Source organism: Enhydra lutris, unplaced genomic scaffold, assembly GCF_002288905.1.
Source record: "Enhydra lutris kenyoni isolate GAN:26980312 unplaced genomic scaffold, ASM228890v2 scaffoldscaffold39, whole genome shotgun sequence".
Taxonomy (NCBI): domain Eukaryota; kingdom Metazoa; phylum Chordata; class Mammalia; order Carnivora; family Mustelidae; genus Enhydra; species Enhydra lutris.
This window is the reverse complement of record NW_019154123.1, coordinates 20,646,329-20,667,263: the sequence shown is the minus strand read 5'-3', so window position 1 is coordinate 20,667,263 and position 20,935 is coordinate 20,646,329. Positions and strand designations below refer to the sequence as shown.

At 43.8% G+C, this 20,935-nt stretch overlaps 1 protein-coding gene across 2 annotated transcripts in view; it reads right to left on the bottom strand.

The window, feature by feature from the left end:
- Positions 1-4,588: 4,588 nt before the first annotated feature.
- The window catches only part of LOC111155137 (claudin 18), a 28,419-nt gene continuing 12,072 nt past the window's right edge, over positions 4,589-20,935 (bottom strand). Inside the window, exons 2-5 of one of the 2 annotated variants that reach the window (XM_022515210.1) lie at positions 12,765-12,929; positions 12,021-12,138; positions 7,693-7,803; positions 4,589-6,769 (exon numbers count right to left, since the gene is read on the bottom strand). In XM_022515210.1, coding sequence (XP_022370918.1) covers positions 6,598-6,769; positions 7,693-7,803; positions 12,021-12,138; positions 12,765-12,929 — 566 coding nt within the window. In that variant the 3' untranslated portion in view covers positions 4,589-6,597. The remainder of the gene's footprint in view (positions 6,770-7,692; positions 7,804-12,020; positions 12,139-12,764; positions 12,930-20,935) is intronic. The other variant, XM_022515211.1, reaches the window with a different exon arrangement.

Sequence of the window (20,935 nt, the reverse complement as noted above, 5' to 3'; positions counted from 1 at the left end):
CCTGATTTTGATTTGGGTCTAGACTAATTACTAAGGGAGCATTCGGCAATATTAGTCTCAAATATTTTAAATACTTGTGAAGCAGCAATGAATTGAATGACTGTTGGCTTGAAGAATGAGGCAACCAACAGGGACTGAGGGAAGAATTTTAAGTCTGGACACCAAGTTCAGAGCCAAACGACAATAACTTCCCACTCACGTCTGCAATATCTATAAATAAAGTGGAGGGAGAGGATAATAAGAATTATTTGAATAAAGTTAAGTAATAAGTACATATAAAACAGGGGAAATGTTTTTTCCACTTAATCTGTCATTCATTCCACTTCAATAAAATGCTTGTAAGCAGAATAACAATTTAATGCATAAGACTGTATTGCTGCTGATCAGAACTTCTCTAGAGCAAAAGAATGAATATTGATCAACTTCCCTGGTTTAAACTTAACTTTATTTATTTACTTATTAAAATATTTTTATTCATTTATCTGTCAGAGAGAAAAAGAGCACAAGCAGCAGGAAGGGGCAGAGGGAGAGGGAGAAGCAGACTCTCTGCTGAGCAGGGAGCCCAATGCAGAACTTGGTCCCGGGACCCTGGGATCATGACCTGAGCTGAAGGCAGACACTCAAGACTGAGCAAGCCAGGTGTCCCTGAAGTTAACATTAACTATGTGTTTTAAAACATGTTATTTTGTGACTTGAACCACTATGTTATGCCTTCAAAAGTCCAAGAAGAAAGTAAAATCATATAGAAAGCCAGAAACTTCACAAATACATTCAGACAGGTATTTGTGATTGTTTTTGGTATCTGAAACCTTTCCCCTGCAACATCATACTGATGTCCCTTTTGTAGGCATAGCCCTGGCAGGAATGAGAACTCAGGTAGTGCACATAACTTTTACATTCTCCAAGTGGGGAACTTATTATTTCCATGTGGATCAATTCCTGCTTTTTTGAAGTCAAGTCTTTATTTTTGTTCAACTTTCTTCTACCACTTTCTTTGGTACTCCTTGGACATGCAAAGACTGGAAAGATGTGTCTGGAAAGATAGTGGTATCATCTTTCTTTTTATATTCTCTGCACCCAGCCTTCTGCCACAGTCAGGCTGACTTCCTTTGAGAAGATTCCTGGGGATGGAACTACTGGATCCAGGAGACTGAGCCAGCCTGAGTCTTGTGTGTATGTTGCCAGAGAGGCTGTGAGGGTCATTCTGATGCCAACTCTCCACAAGTCTTCATTGGGTTTTCTCTGTTCTCTTGGCTGTGCTCCTCTGCAGCTGGATGGGATGGTCTGTCTTCATGAAAGCTACTGGTGGGAGGGCTCTGCCAGTCCTTGTGAGAAGCCGTGCACTCACCACTGACATTAAAAATATCTCCATCCATATTCTGAACCTCCCACTCCCACCCCTCAACATGTTTGTTTGCAGCTGGATATTTTTGTTTCTCTCTCTCCAAATTATGACTTAACTCCTAAGACTTGGGCAAACACTCCCAGTATCATAAGGGACTGGCTGGCTGGGCGGCCTCTGCCCCATTATGGAATTTTATTCACCCTTCAGCCTCACTCCATTGTCCTTATCAGAGCCATTTCCATGGCAACTGTCCACCTTTGGCCATTAAGTATGGGTGGCTAAGTCTTACATGCTTAACATATTTGGTATTTCATCTTCCAAAAAATTCAAGTTGGCTTGTCGAATAGAACAAATAAGCTTTTCATAGTCAACAAGGACTAAGGGTGGCCGCTTTGATAACAGGGAAAGACCAGAAATCTCAAGCCAGTCACATCCAGCTCCACTTGAGACAAGAGAGGAATGGGAAGTCTTTAGAAGGTTGGGGGAGACTGACTCAGACCCAGTGTTGGGGCTTCAAGTTAAGAGTAGTGCTGAGATGACATGGGTCTTGGCTCAAACCCATCCTCAAGGACCTTTGGGTGGCTTAGCTGTCATCAGTGGAGGAGTTCACCTGCAGACAGTGCAGTTTGGGGGCCCCGGGGTTTCCATACCCTTCGCATAGCATCACACCACAGTACTCTCTAGCCCAGGAGCCCTTAAAAGTGCACACATGTTGCATAGCGCCCTGAGAACTTTGCTGAGGTGAATGTGTCAGCTCGGAAGGGACCAGTTGGCCTGATGGTCTCCTCTATTCCCACCATCTATCCACCATTTACAATACATTTGCTATTGTTCAACATTTTTTTAAACTTGAGAATTAAAAGTTGAATTTACAGTATGTTAAGTATTACACTACTTGGATTCATAGGCAAATACCCTTATCTTTAAAGTAGATTTGTTCCTTCCTCCCTACCTCTCTCCTCTCTTCTCTTCCTCCCTCACTTCTTCCCTTCCTTCCCTCCTTCCTTCCTACGTATGTATGTATTTTGCCTGTTTAGCGGGATTCACTCTGGCATACTAGAAAGAGAGTGAGATGTGGAGCCAGACAGATCTTGGTTGGAACCATGATTGTCTATAAGCTATGTAACCTTGGCATAAGATGACCAGCTGTCCTGGTTTGCTGGGGGCTAGAGGTTTCCTGGAATGCAGGACTTTGAGTCTAAATCCAGGACCATCTTGAAGAAACCAGGACAGTTATGACCTTACTTGGGCAAGACAGAACCTTACTGAGCCTTGGTTTCTTTCTTTATCTATGAAATGGGCATAATAGTACCTGTCTCCTGGGTTATTTTGACGATTTGAGTTAGTATTCAAAAAGTATGTGAAGTTATATCGGAGATCTCCTAGATCTAAACAGACAATAATGAGGCAATATTAACACTCATAATTGTCTCCCTTTTTAAGGCTCAAAGTGATCTTTCACCATCATTCAATGCTTTTTTCTTCATTTCTAATGTCTCTTCAGGAAAGGGGAATTTATTCTGGGTACGGGTATAAAATGAAGATATTCTTTATACTAAAAAGTATAAAGAAAAAGTATTATTATCATATCCCTAACCTGAAGCAACCACTTTAAAAATACTTTGGATTCAGGTTTACTAGTCTAAACAATTGATATATATCTTTGGGCGTAAATATTTTTGATTATTTCTTTAGGGGAAATTAAAAAACGGGGGTTTGCTCAATTAAAGGACAAATATTTTTAGCCTTCTTTTATATTAGATATAACATTATATTTACATTCCTCCAAAAATCTAAGTCGACAGAACAAAATATGATGTTTTCTATGAAGGGAGTTGTGTGTTCCTTGTCTCCACACAGGATTCAGCTGTCCCTGGAAGGCTCTCTAAGGAAGAAGTTTGATTTCTTTCAGCAACCCTGTGGTAGTGGTGGCTAATGGATATCATCTTATCTCGTCATTAGGTAGTAGTACTGCTTTTACTATTGAGTATTAGTTTAAAATGGAATGTAATGTCTTGGTCAGTTTTAGGTTTTAATTATCCATTTTCTGGGAGAACCAGAGTGATCGCTCAGATCCTCCCTCTCTGTACTATAAATACTATGCTGTTTGGTAATTGGTCAGGGAGGTTTAGAGGTTGTGCCTCTGAAGCTTTTCCCGGAGATCAGGTTCAACCAAAGGGGTAACAATGAGGCAAAGCAATGAATTTGCCTGATTTCTAAGGACTCTGGGTCCTTTGTGGGATACGAGAAATCTCCATATTTTGACTGTGGGACCCAGGCTCGGCTAAGCTAAATATGACTACTCTGGTTATATGAAGATGTTTAGGGGTGGCTATGACACAAATAGTGCAATAAGTTTTATCAGAATTTTTTTCTCCTACAGATATCAGGAAAGAGATACTTCCTTTTGGCAAGGTATTCCAGCTGAAAGATGGCATATGCCTAGAGATATGAGCAGCCATCATTGCTATCCTGTGGGGACATCCTGCCTGAGAAGCAAACCAACAGAGAGGAAAGGAGAACTGAGGTACGGACAGAAAAAAAGTAGAATCTTGGTCACATCCCTTATCCATCTATGCCTGAAACCAATGCTGGCCTCAGATATCCTAGTTACCTAAGTCAATGCCCTCTTTGTCTTAAAGTTATGCAAGTTGAGTGTTTGTCACTTAAATATGTCCTTTACTTGCATTATACCATTATGGTTATTATCTTCATTCTATAGAAACCAGGACTCAGAACAACTAACTGCTTTGCTCAAGCTAACACAGCTGGGAAGTGGGGTGGTCTGGGTTTGTGGTTGGGTTGTTCTGACTCTACAGGTCATGTTTCTTAGCTTGATTCAGCCTCAGTGAGTATAGGAGCTGGTGAAGCCAGCCCTTGACAGCATTAAGATAGGCATTGGCTCTCCTGTTTTACTAACTCGTGGGCAGGCCAATGACATTAGACACTTCAGGCTGGTGCACTGAGGGTCAGACAGGCTAAATGTGGTCCCTGGATCGCATGCCGCATGCCTGCCTACTCTGGAAAGTCTTTTTGATTCAGTCTTCTCAACTTGCAGGAACCACTAAGTGGGTGGAATCAGACCTCATTGGCCTCTAGTCAGCCAGGCTACTGCTGAGCAGGGAGATTCTGCAAGCAGAAACATTCCAGAAGATGCCCTCATCTTTGAGGTGCTGAGACACCCCCCTCCACGTCCTGAAGCTTAGGACAAAAAAGCAGGAGCTATTCAAATGTGAGATAATAGTAATTTTAATATTTAGTTCACAAAACATGCAGGTCAATAGTCAATGCATATACAATAGGCTAGAGCAACAATAACAAAATTACAAAGCACAGTCTAACTCACGGAGGCTTTCATACAACACAGGGTTGGGTAGAGAATGTGCTGATTAAAAACCCAGCTGAGCCACACCTCAGTGCCTCAGACCGGACCAGGGACTTTCTGGTGGTAGCAAAGAAGGTTCATTGTGCCCATGGCCTTCAAGTCAAATCCTGAGAACCCTCACAATCTCCATGCCCTTGGTTGCTCAGTTTTGTTTTCCCCCATCTCTGCCTTTTTTTGGTTGTTGTTGTTTTTCTTGAATTATCTATCCACCCTTTATCCCATCTCAGACAATGAGTTCCATGAATACCGTATCTGATGTAGCTTAGAACCATTGCGGTCTCAGTGAGAAGGGTCTCTGAGTTTGCTTTGGATGTTGGTGAACAAAATTCCTCTCTGTTTAATGGGCTGTGATCTGGTTTTCCCCAGACATACTCTGTTGTGTCTGAAGACCCCTATGAATAGTCACCCAAATCCCTGGAGGCCACTTTCACATGCACTATTGGTGTAGGGACTTTTTTCCCCAAATAATAATCCAATGGTGAGATTCCCCCAGTGCCAGTGCTGCTCCCTGATTGGGTAGTTTTGAGAGACTGCTCTTATTTTACTTCCCTGGGGACCTATTCTGGCTCTGGTGCTAAGATGGAATTCTGGTGGCCTGGAAGGAATTCAGGCTTTCTGCAGCAGGCATGTGAACACAGGGAAGGTGTGTGGCTGTCAAGAGCTTTCAGTTCTTGAACATCATGGTCCAACCACTGTAGGTAAAGTTAGTGAAGGGAAGAGCTCTCTGAGTATGAAAGCTGACCACAGTGCCTAGTAAGTGTTCCTGTCAACTGACAGTGACCTCTAGCCATGCAAATGTGCACAGGGGTCACTTGCCATCACATTACACCCAGGCTCATCACTTTGTAGTTGTGCTTGTCGTTTGAAAGAATTGGTTTCAACTCATTCCCTCAGCTTCATCCTTTGGTTTTTACAGGGTTACACTGTATCTATCCTGTGTAGTCATAGTCCTGGAGAGCTCAAAGGGAAATAATTAGGATCAGTGAACATTTCATGGAATTCAAACTTAAGGATGATTTTACAAAGTCAACATAGACAATACCAAAGCAATTATTTTTTCATTTTCTTCTATTCATGTGCAGGGGTGAGGCTAATTCAGAGACATTGTATTGTTTCACTAATATTTATTCTAACTATATTGAGAATACCATATATATTCAGATTACCCACAAATATCCTTTTCTCATTCTTCTAGGGACACTTTCTGGCCTGTGACAGAAAAAGGACCTGCAGTGGGGAGCCCAGGAGACCCCTGGGGGCATCATACTGGAATTAGCAGTTGCCAGCAAAAGCAGAAAGCTTTCCTTAAACTGAAATTGCTTTGGTCCAGGTAATGTCAAGATCACAGTGTAAAAAAACTCAGATAATGAGCTGGAGACATAACAAATATCTTTCCCTATCACCTCTTCTTCAATCAGTGTTTATTAGTAGCCAAGTTGGCGGGGGAGGTTAAAATCAAATAGCAGGAAATGATGTCTTTTGATGGACTCTCCTTTTTTCCTTGCAGAATTGTTCTGGGGGACGAGTTGGGAAATAGATCATCGATGGGCTATTGTCTGATAGGAATTCAAACCACATTCTATCATCAGATTAGAAAGGTTAAATTAAAAAAAAGAAATAGGGGATTGGAAACCGTGAACGGTAGCCTCTAATTCATATCTGATAACTCAGCTGTTTTTGTGATGGAACATTAGAGACATAGAGACATGTGGCCCAGACCATCTGGCCACCTCACGGGTGAAATCAAAGTTTTTCTAACTTTCAACTGTGAGTCAAAAGCAATCAGGAGTCAAGGTAAAATTTCCTTGTTTTTCAAGTACGTTCTAACTGGGGGATTCTTTTGCCCATGCCGAGGTGTCTTGGAGCGCTACACGTAGTCGTACTTGGAAGGATGAGACTGTACCTCGTCCTCTGTGCGGGCACCCCCATCGTATATCTTCTTGTTTTTGCTATTGGGCCCAAAGGCAGTGCTGGCCTTGAAGCCTCCGGGCTTATAGGCGACGTTGTGGCCTGAGGCATGGTAAGACACAGCTTTGTAGCTGAAAGAAAAAAAGAAACATTCCATGACCACAGATGTATTTGGTAAGAGGATAACCCACTCCATTTACCCCAGGATATCTTGGTTTTAGCACTGAAAGTCCAGCATCCCAGGAAACCCTTAGTGCTGGGCAAACTCAGATGGTTGGTCACCCTAGGCTTTGAGACACTGGTTTTTCTGTCTCTGCACTGGAGTAGAATTTCTTGTTTTGTATTAGAGCCGGTAATTCATGACTAGTGAGTTCCCTCTGTTAATCAATGAAAATGAAGCTGAATCAGAAACAATGTCTGGGGGAACATGGTTATGCCAGAAAAAAAAAATCACAGAATTTGTAAGCTGGAAGGCACATGCATGGAGCCACTCTTCTCGCATCTGCTCAATTTATGGATGAGCTAAGAGAGGCCCAGAGAAGGCAAACGATCTGCTAGAAGTCACAGGACTAGTTAGCAGTAGATCTGGCCCGGGTTTTTCTGCAGCAAAACTTTGGCATTTTGGAACAGAGGACTCTGTCATGAGGGCCTCTCCTGTGCATCACAGGAAGTTTAGCAGCAGCCCCCTCCACGCCCCCTGCACTTGATCCCAGTATCACCCCTGCCCCACTGCAAAGCTGTGGCAAGAATCAGGAGTCTTCAGCTGTTGCCAAATATCCCCTGGTGGGAGGACTGCTTTCAGCTGAGAACCATGGAATCCTGAAGTCAGAGGGAACCTGGGGGGATATTTTTTTCTCTCAAACAGGATCATTCCTAAATCCACTCAGCTGAAATGTTCCTATTCCATTCTTTAGGTTCCCCATAAAAGAGAGGGTTCAGGATCCTTTACTTAATAAGTTCTTCCATAAACCTAGACTGATCATTCTGGTTCCAAATTATACTTTAAAATGGACTTGGATTAAATGTTTGATTGCACTGGGATGGGGAGACTCACTTGGTTTCCTCAGGTGCCAGGCCCCGGCAGGCAATGCACATCATCACACCCCCAATTAGTGTGAGGCCTCCAGCAACCCAACCCACGAACAGAGCCGAACCAAAGGTGTACCTGAGGGGGAAAATGAAGCAATGAATGTGGGCGACTCAACCCTCCAGACTCCACCCACTGTACTTGGCCACACCCATCCTCTCTTGTCAGTTCTTGTGGCTTCCACACCCATCCTGGCCCATGCCACTGAACACACACTCCTTTGGGTCTTGGCCAACTGAATGAGGAGCCTTAGAGAGCAGAACTGGGACGGAAGCTAGTCAGCCAAACGGCAGTGGGATTCTCTGGCCACTAGCATCACTCAGGCATGGAATTAATTATAAGTCTCTAATCTCAGAGAAACATCTCTGGAAATCCACCTCCCTCCCGATTGGCATTAGGGAGTGTCTTAAAGGTTTGGCAAGAGGAATTTGAGAGATGTGGAATCAGTCTGAAGTTATTATTTCTGAAAGTATTTTGGCCCCTTGAGTTCTTCCTGTGGGCCAATAAGCTTTCATCTTACCTAATTCAAGTACCCTGGAAACTGCCCATGCAGGTAGGAGCATTATCTTCAGAAAGAACTAATGAGAAGGGACCATTCATTCTTCCATTCATTGTTTATGCATCTGTTCAACACGTATTTATTGAGCTCCTACTATGTGCCTGATACGGCCTTGGCACTGGGACATAGGGAACACAGATTCTACTTTCCCAGTGCTACTGTTCTAGAGCCCACACTGAAACTTTAACCTGTGTCATCTGACTCCAAAGCTGGTACACTTCCCCTAGGAGGGATGCCTCCACAAGACAAGAGGGACTTGTCACCTCTGAGCAGGATTGTCTGAGAACAAGGTGTCCTGAAAATAAAATAATTCTCATTCCAAATGGACCTTTGTGGGTAGTGGAGACTGTGACCAAAAGCTGTTAGGAAGTCAGTGGGTATTTCAGTGTTAGCTGGTAACTTTCCCTTCGTCTCCAAGAATCTCACAGGAAGGGAGAGCTCAGCAAAGTGGATGCCTGCCCATAGAGGTTTTCCCCTTGGGCTCATTAAGGATCATGGGAATGTTTGTAGAACACTGTGAATCACTGGTATGTTTAAAAATCACAAAATAAGAATATTATACTAGTACTTGGAAGACAAAAATGTGTGCAGACCTCTGCAACCTAAGAAAATAAGATGCTTTAGATGTGCTTAAAAAGTATACACATTTTAGCAGGATCAAAGTAAGCAATATAAGCTGGATGACCAAGTGTAATGTAAAGGGCAGAGCTGGCAGACTTAGCTCAGGGCTTGAAAAAGTTCTGGGAGAACATTTATTTGTAGGCTATTTTTATTCCCTTTGGACTAGGAAAAGACAGGCATTTGGTTTGAGTGCTGTTGGCTTGGAATGAAGAACCCCATCCCACCCACTTGGTCCTCCCCATTGTAGCTAGGGGTTTAACAGCTGACCTCTTCCTAGGACTCCTCTTCAGCCCCTGGGTGAATCTCCTGGGGGCAGTCCTGGTCCCTCTGCCCTGACAGAAATCCTGTCCTCGATAGTCCTCTTGACCTCTTCCTAGGACGACTCCTCAGCCCCCGGGTGAATCTCCTGGGGGTAGTCCTGGTCCCTCTGCCCTGACAGAAACCCTGTCCTTGATACCCCTACGGATGTTTGAGTGACTGCACAATGTTAATGATGACAAAAATCGCTCCAGTTATTGAGCCCTTACTGAGACTGTGATGGACTCTTTTATCACAATTTTATTTAATTCTTCCATTAGTCCCATTTGGCAGGATTTATCATTCCCATTCTATAGATGAAGAGACAGAGGCTCAGAGAGGCTAAGCAACCTTTTCAAAGACCCAGGAAGGAGTTGCTGGGATTCAAATGCGGATCCCTCTGCCTCCAAAGCCCTCATTGTTAGTCATGAAGCTAATTCTATCTTCTGTGTAGGGGGCAAGAGGTCCCTTCTTTAACTTAGACCTCTTGGTCAAGGTCAGCAAACTTAAATACTTAACTGGGTTGGCTATGGAATTGAAATGAGTGAAGTGGGTTGGGTATAAGAAAATATTTCACTTTCTTAGCTCTCTCATATGGGGAAAAAACCCCACAAGCCCAGTGATAAATGACCTCAGAGCTGGGACTTTTGATAAACTGGAGAGGGTGAGTCCTTGCTAAGAGGGCGTCTGTCTCTTAGCTGTAGAGATTGTCATCATAGAGGATGAGGGCCCAGTACAGTCAGATCTGATTTTTTTTTTTTTTTTTTTTTTTGGCAAGAAGCTGGGAAAACAGGTTTTGTGTGTGTGTGTGTTGTGAAATATCCTTGTAGAGAGCACTAATGGTGCTCCACCCAGTCCCCTATGTTCCTTTAATCATTTCTTCAGCTCCTGTGGTCTTTGCCTTTGCTTGCCAGCCCCCATGTTTCCCCCCTGGAGCTCTAGCTTTGGTACAGTCCCTGGAGCCATTTTACCCACAAGCACAGAGGCTTACTAGTGCTGAAGTGTGACAATTTGAAGTCAGGGCAACTCGGAGGTTGTCTTGTTCACAGCTCCTCAGGATTGGGTTGAGTCCCAGACTTCATTACAATTACTCCCTTCTCTATCCTGGGTTCCTCTCTCCTACCCAGTCTCCCCTTCCTTAATAAATCGCTAAACAGAGCCTTGGGATCTGTTTCTCAGGATCTGTTTCTGAGTAACCCAATCTACGACACACTTCTACTTTTTAAAAGTTGGTGATTAACGCAGGTTATAAAATGCAATGTGTAGGCTAATACAACATATCTCGCAAGCTGTGTATAGCATGAAGACAGGCAATTTGTAGCTCAGGTATATTCAATGCAGCAATAGCAGAGGAAGGGATACCAGAAAGCCCAATGGGGTACCAGAAAGTCCCTTCAACTGACTGCCAAGGCCTTTCTTGGAAGCTGTACTGTCCTGGGTGATTTCTGGGTAGACAGGATAAGAAGACAGAAGAAAGGGAAAAACTGCTGCCCATCCATGGAGGAATGCATTCAGGAGGACTCTCAGAATACTGTAGTCTCCATCTCAGGATATAAGTTGGCTGCCGAAGGGATGGGGCAGGTTTTAGGGAGATGGTGTGGGAGAATGATGGAGGCATTAGTCCCAGGTGCCAGTTGGGTGGATGACCCCGCTAGGCAGGGACAGTGACTCCAGGCACCCAAATACTCCAGATAAGGTGGGCTCTTCTAAGTAGGCTGACCAACCATCCTGATTTGCCCACGAAGGAAGAGTTGCCCAGGATGTGGGACTTTCAGCGCTTAAATTGGCAAAGTTCCCAGAAAACCAAAATGAATTGGTCAGCATACATCTAAGTTGTCCTTGCAACCAAGAGATAATGGAAAAATCATATAGGAGGATGGGAAGAGCTTATGGGGATCATTTCCTCCTCTCTTGAAAGAAAGCAGAGCAAGGATGGGGACTGGAGTTGCAGGGAGTCAGAGATTAATGGATTCATCCCAACCTCATCCCCTCTTTGTATCCCATGATGGTGTGGCTGGAGAAATACCAAGTGTATCCACTCCAGAGATGACAGGTCACTTAGATGTAATATTTACATGACTCTCTCAATAGAAGATCTTTCTTCTTTAAGAATTTGCTGCTGCTTCTTGCTTGAAGTACATCTCTTTGAAGTTGTTAAATGAACATGGGTTTCAGAATTGCTCTTCCATCATTTAGAAGTTCTACCCTCCTTTAGACACCAAATTATCATGGGGGTTCATCTCCCTCGGCTAGACCACAACCTCCATGAGGATGGGGACCTTGTCTTATCCCCAGCACTCAGAACAGTTCCTGGCCCACAGCAGGTGCTCCATACATTTGTCGAATGAATGCATGTATGAATAAAATGAAGATGCAGCTGTACAAGGAAGAAACATAACATTACTCTTCACACCTGTACCGCACTCTGCTCAGTTCTACTCAAGCTTTCACCTGTCCCTAGCCAGGTTCCTGTCATGGCCTGGAGATGCAGGTTGAGGTTCATTTACATGCCTGGGCTAATAGTGCCTGTTTCATTGCCACCACAATGGGGCCTGTGTAAGCGTCTTAGATAAATACTGTGAACTGTCGCTGTATTTCAATGCAAATGTCAGCTCAGCCTCAAGTCATAGCACCAAGGATATTTCACTGAAATGAAGTTTATGAATTTACAGATCATTGTTGATTTACGATATGGCATGGTTGCCTCTGATAAATTTTTGCTATTTCAGGCACTGACAGTCACATTAAGCATATGTGTTTAATAGGATTTTTACAACCGTACTCACCACAGAATACTAAGACTAGATTAGGAGGTTACCTGGTCTGAACGGTCTGCACCATCCCACCCATGCCGGTGTACATGTTAGCTGTAGACATCCAGAAGTTAGTAACAAGCATGTTGGCAAATACAGATACTCCAACGATTGCACAGAGACCTGTGGGCCAAGAATGAGAAAGCTCCAGAGTCAGCTTTAAAGGGATCACAATGTTTCTGAGGCAATGTGTGCTTAAATGAGTTTAGATGAGCAGGCTGGAGAATATTCCATTCCTGTAACAGAATGGCTAATCCAAGCATTGATTCTTGAATTCCCTCTATGTGCTAGACATTGTGTTAGGTGCTTAGACTCTCTTATCTTGCTAATTGTGGAAGGATTTGTATGTGTGCAGGAAGAGATTTTCCAGGCATCTTAGGACAAGGGATTAATAATACAAATATTTTGGGCCTGGCCCTTTCATGATGTTAAGTGCTCTTCCCTTAAAATCATTTTTTTAGAGTTTTACCAAAATAATGCCTTTAGGGACTGAGTCACATGACTACTTTAGGATTGATAATCTCTTCTAATAAAGTGGGGTGGCAGTTAAGGGGGACCTTAACACTCATGACAATTCTGTACAGCATAACTGGGCCCTAATCTCAGATCTTGAATCCCAGTGTGTAAAGCTCTGATCCATGGTCCAGCCATGCTCAGTAGAGAGAAGTCGTGTTTCCTCTGCCAGAATGATTTTGCTTTGACATTCCCAGAAGTCCATTTCAGAGAGGGAACTTCAGCTCCTTGTTTACCTGAGATGATGAACATGATCCCAGAGGTCAGTGTCATGTTGGCTTTGGCGGAGTCCTCCATGCTGCCAATGCGGATGCACTTCAGGGCAAAGATGGACACCAGGAGGCTGATGGCACCCAGGACAATGCCCACGATCATCAGGGCTCGTACTGCTTGCAGCATGGCTGCAGAAGGATGGACAAGACATGAGCTGCAGATAAGGCCACCTCCACATGACTGATTAGGCTTTGGCTCAGTAAAACAAAGCAACCACAATCGACCAGCACCAAATTCCCAAGAAACAGCAAATCCATAAACTGTGACCCTTGCCATCACCAGGGGACGTGGAGTTGTGAGAGATGCAAAACCTTATGTACAATCCTCTGATTGTTGAAGGACCTGCCCATGGTTGTCTGTAGAATGAGGACATTGTGGAGCTGGGACAGCCAGTGGAATTGTGCTATTCCGTTTCCTCATTTTAAAGCTTGATAATCTGTGGTCTACTTAGAGGAAATGGCTTGACCAAGGTGATATGAAAAATTATTGATAGAACTTACAGTAAAACTTACAGTGACTATGACTTCTAACCTTTTTCTCCTCTAGTCTCTTCATATGGGCTCAAAGCTTCATATTGTTGTGTCCATTTTAGGGAAACCCAATATTCATTTATAGCACGTGATGAGCAAGTTTACTAGGTGATATACCCAGGGCACCGTATTTTTGTCTCTTTGCAAAGGAACTACTACAGTCAGGATGAGTCATAGGTTTTGGGTGTATAAGAAAAGCCTGATGTCTCAATCACAGGCCTTTCAACACAACCACTTTATCATCAGTTCCCTTCTCAGGAAGCAATGGAAACTGTAGGTTCTGCTGGGACCCTCCAGCAGTGACCTCCCTTCCAGATATAACCACATTGGTTTCTAGTGTGTCCTTAATATGTAGTGACTCATCCCAACAGTTTTTTTCTGAACCCCAATGACTAGGCACAGGGATGACCTTAATTAATAGGTCAGCGCGGCCTCTGCACTCATGGATCTTATGCCAAAGTGGGGAAAAACAGTCATTAAACATGCCCACTACAAGCATAATGCATTTTACAAAAGAAAGACAAAAGAGTCCCTGGTGTTCTCTAGAGGGAAAGGCCTGAGCGTGGGTATTTCTGATAGAGTAGAATTGGAGAATTGTGGGAAGCAAAGCTCTGTCCTACCCTAGTTATCATAGCCAATTACTATATTTTGATTGAAAGCTATCAGTGGCTTTTTAGACATTAAAAAACTTAATCCACAGTAAAAACAAAACAAAACAAAACAAACCCTGCAATGTGGGTGATATGATTACCTCCATTTTATAGCTGAAGAAACTGAGAGTCAGAGGTTAGAGAGCTTCAAGGACACATACCAAGGAACAAGCAAGACCTGGGGGTCAAACCCAGAACCATCCCAAAATGGTTACTTTCTCCATCACAGTACATCACTTTGAGGTACCTAATCCTGGAAAAGCAGGCTGCCATCAAGGTCAGGCAATCTGTAAGCACCTAAGAGAATGTATCCTCCAAACATGGAGACTCAGCGGTGAAATATCATCCCCTCAAATGGATGCTAAGAATGTATAAGGAAATAGTCTCTAAAAATCATCTCAGGGAATTACCTGTCCCAGGAGATTATTTCTAAATGTGACTCTCCAGACAAGGAATTTCCTGGGAACAGTTTCTCTCTAATCTCTTCAGGAAGATTTCTGTCTGAAATATGGCCTTTATCACTGGACCTGCCAGCTCACTCACTCTGAGGTGCATCTCACAAAGCAGCTGGTCAGATGGAAGAATTGGCAATCGATGAAGTCTATTGAAAAAGGAGAGGTAGATCATGCGGAACTCATTCAAGAGCCTTCTGCATTGTCTGAGGAATGGAAGCCCAGGCAACCTTCTCACCAGGTGTCTCCTTGTATGGAGATGATGGTATCCAGCCATTCTAGTTCTACTCCACTTGATTCTGATTCTCTTCTCCCTGAACAAACTTCTGATTTTAACTTTGCTTCTCTGCTGAGAAGAGAATTCTACATGCAACCATCATCAGTCTTGGTCCCATTGGCAACTATATTAGCAGGGTAAATGTGTTGGGTTATGGTGTGGGTCAATCCTGTAGGATCTGACCATTCTTTCCTGGGAGAACTGACTGATTAACACTGGCATCTTGAGATTACAGCTGAGTTCTCATGTCAGAGCCGCAGTGACCCTGGTAGGGCAAGGAGAGCTCAGGAGGGCCTTTAGAGTGGCCCTTGCATCCACTCTTAATACAGAAGGGCTCTAGAGTGTCACCTATGTTCTCTGAAGCCTTGCTCAAGGGCTTGGCTGGCCCTGTGGGAGACTGGGAACAAACAGCCTGTTCATTCCTTTATTAACAAATACAAGCATGTGTCAACTACTTGTGTATTCATTTACATTTTTGTGTTTGCATCCAGCATATGTTGGTATATACTCATAGCCATAGTCACATAATCATACAACTCATCAATGAATTCAGTCATTCATTCATCGAATATTTTAAAGCTCAAATTCTCTACAAAACCCTTTGTCAGATGCCATAGGAGGTATAAAGTTTCACAAAAAATAATCACTGCCTTAAAGCAGTGTATGTCTTGGGAAGGTCATATTTTTAAGGAAATCCTTAATCCATATTTTCTGGAAGTCCTGAACCTCAAGTTTCTTTTCACTTTGGGAGTACCTTGGCTAAGTAATAATAGACCCACTTTCTCACAGTTGCTCATGATATGGTTCTAGTTTTCTTTAACACATACAATTACACTACAAGCCTGGTTTGGGACAACTATGGAGAGAACATCCAGGCAGCAGCCCCAGACTTGAGAAAATATCCTTCAGGCTCTACTAATATGTATGTTATTACCAGAAAACTGGACATATGGGAAGAGAAAGGGAGTTGACTTTCCCTTCATCTTGTCCCCATGGGCCTCTCGTGAGCTTCAAATCCACCCAAAATCTGATTGGAGGTTTTAAACACTGCTCTCATTCTGACATTTTAAGCCTTAAGCTATTCAGAGAACAAAATCACTTATCCCTTTTGAGAACCACCTAGCAGGGCATCTGGTTACAACAGCCAAAACCCAATCAACCAACCAACCAAACAAATAAAAACAAAATAAACAATATTAATGAGGCAAGATAAAGGATGTCCCTTCCTCATTCTACATTTCTGCTGGACTCTTGGTGAGGGTGGAATCATGGACTCTTTTGACTGAGTAGTTTTAATGTTTGTTCCGGAAAACATAACACCAGGTGGCCGTGGCTGAGGCACATGATTTTGCCTGACATTGCTGGATTAGAAGGGCTGTGAGACTGGCAAGTGGGAGGTGAAAGCATGGTGGGCTTGCCTCATGTGGGGAGTTTGCTGCTGTGCCACGGGAGCCCTTGGGTACAGGAGCCCTGGGCAGCCTGTCCTGGTCAGCCTTTGCCTCAGGCTCTCAGAGGTCCTTTTTCCTCTGTGGAGTCACATTTGCATGACAAGGCCTCGTTTCTTTCCTGCTCTCTTGATCTCTGGATTTTGGATGAACAACGGCACCTGCTTTGAAATAGGAGTCCACCTACACCCTGAGCACTTTTTTATTTCTTAGACTCTGTTTCTAGCTTATTCCTACCCCTTTCTGTGGTTGGAAAAGACACAACATTGTTTTATGTTTTGCGTTTAATATCTTGTGGGACGACTGTCCAAGTCCCAACCCTGGACCTGGATAGATGGACCAAAGACTGCCTTGCTTTGGAGATTCCTTGAGGGGTTCTTCTGAGAGTGGGAGCTGTGGTGGGGGCAGATTCCAGAAAGTAGGAGGAAATGTTCTCCACCACTCATTGCTAGAAACCCCCTAAGCCTAGAAATGACCATGGACATGCATGGGGGTGACCTCTTTTCCAGTTGGAAGATTCTACCATCTGGAGTTCTAATTCTTCATAGATAGGTAACCAGAGAAACTGCTCCCAAAGGAGGTAGGTTTCTCTTTTAGCCACTCTGTCTCTTATTTGCTATTCCAAGCAAGAGGCATATAGGCTTATCAGCTGATAACAGGTGAGTCAACGGCTCTGTAGACTGATTCCCTGCACCAAAGGTGTGACTACAGCATTCTTTCCAAGGAACAATGAAGCATTATCAGGCTTGAAGGGTGGGCAGGATTCAGGTCTGACAGAAGCAAACAGAAAAAATGGGAACTCAGTGTTCCCTCCCAGTTGCAAAATATCTAATTCCCCCAAACCTGCTATGGACTGACAGGCAGGGTGCCTTTGGGTGTGGTTCTCAGCCCTGGTTGTACCTTAGCATCTCCTGGGGGAAATTTTAAAGAAATGTTAAAGTTTGCCTCCACCCCTAGAGATTTTCATTTAATTGTGCAATAACACAAAATTTCAAGGAGTAATCTGGGAAAACAGCCCTCCACAGGGCTCAGGAGGAGGTACTCAGAGTGACGAGTTGAGAGGAAAGAGTCCCCAGTGGCTGACATCCCTGAGCTAGCTGGGGTGTTGGGGAGTGGGGCTTATAAGACAAAGGTGTGACCTGGGTCATTTGTTTGTGGCAGTTAGAGAGGACCCACACCTCAGGCACAAAGTGGCTTCAGACTGGAGGCACGGAGGGCTGATGGAGGAGTCCAAAGGAGGGGAGCCCAGAGGAGGGAAGTCTGAGGCCCGACCTCAGAGAAAAGGTCCTTCAGAACAAGGTAGAAGGGCCTAGATTCTCCTGATATCTCAGGGAACTAATATGGAAGTCTTTTGTATCTCATGAAATTCTACAGAACAATGTGAAGCCAGGTAGGTGTTGTTAGGCAAATCTTTTAACCTCACTGAAGCCGAGTTTCCTCAGCCCTGGAGTGGGACAGAGTTATCTCTTGCAAAAAGATGTTGTGAACACCAGATGCTACTTGGCACCAGCACAGAACTAAGCCAGGCTAAGCAAATATCAGAAAAAAAGAGAAGAGAAAAGAAGAGAAGAGAAAAGAAGAGAAGAGAAGAGAAGAGAAGAGAAGAGAAGAGAAGAGAAAAGTTCTCTCTCTTCAGCCCCACATGGCTTTGGCTGGTACCAATGGTATAAACCTGAATCCTGTCACATGCTGATAAAATACGGTTGAGGATTTGAGAAAGCCATGCATGAGGGAATATGAGGGGCCAGGGGGGGAGAAGATTTGAGACGAGAAGGAAGAATAAGACCTGGACCAAGATGGGGGGTGTGGTGGGGGAAGATCAGGAAAAATGGGCTCAAGATCTGACTGGCAATGAGGGAGAGGGCAGGTGAGGGGTGAGGCTGGTGGGGGGGGGGGTGGCATCCGCCTTCACTGCCCTTCCTTTTCATCTCTCAGGTGGGGTCCAACTATGTGACTCTGGCCATGTGCGTCCCCACTGAGAAATGGGCCCACTACTGACTGGCCCGTGCTGGAGCATGATACTTTTTGTGTGGCTGCCCCTGCTCTCCAAGCAACAGCCTTGGCAGTCACAAGCTGGGGAGGCATTCTGATTCCTGGGTCTGCATAGGGCCGGCAGCCTCACTTCATGCTGCAGGCACAGATTCTCTCCGGCTTTGTAGATGTGTGCTCAGTTCTCTGTGGGATTTCCTTCAGACACACAATAGTGTGCACACGTTTAGATGTTTGTCCACATATTGAAAAAGTCCTGTTTGGGCTAAAATATGTTTCTTTTGGGAAGAAAGAGAAAGCATCTTGAGCAAAAAACAAGAGGCTCTCCCAGATTTAATTTCAAGTGTATAACTAACTCATAACCACTTTCCCTCTTGGGGCTAGTTTCTTCCACCAGACATTGGAGAACAACTGGTTTAATAGGATTACGAATGCTATTATTACTGCTTCATGTGAAGCAGTCAGCCAATAGGAAGGAGAAATAAACCAGGTGGCTCCTTTGGAAAGGATGCTGAAAAGCAGTTTCATATTTTTTCCTTTGTGGATTTTTGCTTTAGATTTTGTGGAATTGTTTTCTGGGTTAAGTGTGGTTTTGTGAAAAACCCCCATTCTTGTGTGTGTAAATACGATCAATAGGTTAATGGGAAACTCCCTAGCTTCCAGTGGCTGTTGTTTTTTCACATTGCAATAGAAAGGGGCAAATGCAGCCAGTTGTATGAAAAAAGAAAAAAAAGACCCTCAGTGCCTGCAAAGGGGCTGGAAACCAATGATGTGCCCAGAACATAGTTGGAATGGAGGACTGAAAGGAGAAAAAGAAGGTCCCTAAATAATCTTTACTTTGCATAAAGATTCATAAAAGATGCTTGATTTTGGAGAAAGAGAAAACCCTGGAAGATCAAGTGTCCTAATTGTTGTGGGTGTTGTAGACAGGGCAGTAATGATTTATTGACACCAAGAGCCAGATCTTGTAAATGGTTCGCAGAACACTTTCATACAGATGCCTTATTGTGAGGCATTTCACAGATGGGGAAAGCAAGGTCAGGAGATGTACCTGGTCAAGCTATGCTCTTAATCCCAGCTCACTTGCCTCTATCACAGGGCCCTACCACAGCACCATATTCAATCCAAATATTTGCAAACACATTAGAAAAAACATTACTTGGGGTGGCTGGGTGGCTCAGTTGGTTGAGCGTTTGACTCTTGATTTTGGCTCAGGTCATGATCTTGGGGTGGTGGGATGGAGCCAATATCAGGCTCTGTGTTCAGTGGGGAGTCTGCTTGGGAGTTTCTCTCTTCTCCCTCTGCCCCTCCTTTTGCCCTCTTTCTCAAATAAATACATAAATCTTAAAAAAAAAAAAAAGAAAACATTACTTGACCATGACGTCATTATGGGACCAGGGCCATGGTCTTTGCCTCCTTTCTACCCTGCTCTTTGACTGCCCTTTCCCCCACCCCCACTGTCTCCAGGGTGGGGGAAAGAGAATGATACACAAGTCATCCATTCTTTAAATTTGGTACTCCTAATTGTGCATTTGTGATGATAAATGGTCAAGGGGCTGGTGTACAAGTGCAGAGCACTCTCTTCAATTCTAAAGGCAGCCTCTTCTAGCTGGAATGCAGCAGCAGGGCCTGAGCATGGGCAGGGGAAGAGATACAGACTTGGAAGGTTTACGGCCTCATGTTCATTTCCCGCTTCTGCCATCTTCCATCCATGGGAAATTGGGCACCTTACTTTGTCTCCCTATCTCAGCCTCAGTTTCCACTTTTATAAAAACAAAGCTAATACACATTTTGCTGTATTGCTATGAAGATTAAACTGGAGGGTCTATATGCAGTCCAATAAATTGTAACTGTTTTTATTTCTGGGCACTGTCCTTGGAGAACTACATGCTTCATTAACTGTTTGGAATATAATGAGAAAGAATCTTTGGCTATTCATTATACAGAGCTGGTCATTTACAGATAAACAGTCCTGTTACCACCAACACTCATGTCATTGGTCTATCTTTGGTTACATAATACAGCCAGTTGAATGAAATTAAATTATTCTGTGGCTGTAAGTTCTAACTAAATGTGATACATTTTAATCAGATGAATGAAGGGTTATGTGAGATTTTGCAAGAAAAGAGCTTATCCTTAGGAAGAAGTGGATAATTGGTAGTGATATTATTATTGCTAACTCAGGTATTACAGGGGTACCTGCCTCATGCTTTTATATACCTTAAAGTTTACTTCTCTGCTAGAGGGTGATACTCCCCTGAGTTCTAGGTCAAAATTAAACTCTCTGCAACTTTCATTTCTGTTTTAAAGCATTTTCACTCAGATCCTCTGCTTCAAGTCTCTCTTCCCTATGCACCTTGTCATGCTCAAGAAAATGCTTCTTGATGGCCAAGTTCCCCCTAGGTGCTAAGTCCTGGGTGGCTAATATTACCCCTTTCTGCTTCCTCAGAAGCCCCACAAATGTCCACCAGCCCCCCACCGGACTCCTCTCTGGCTGCTCCATCTTCTTATATTTCTGCCTTTAGTTTTGGAGTATCTTTTTACCCTTTTCCTTCTGACAGTCTTCTAGCCCATCCCTTACTTTAGTCAGCCAAATATTTTTTGTTTTGTTTTGTTTTATTTTATTTTTGAGAGAGGGTGCGAGTTGGGGGCAGGGAGGGAGGGAGAGAATCTTAAGGAGGCTCCAGCCCAGCATGGAGCCCATCTCTGGGCTCTCGATCTTAGGACCCTAAGATCATGACCTGAGTTGAAATCAAGAGTCAGACACTTAACGGACTGAGCCACCCAGGCA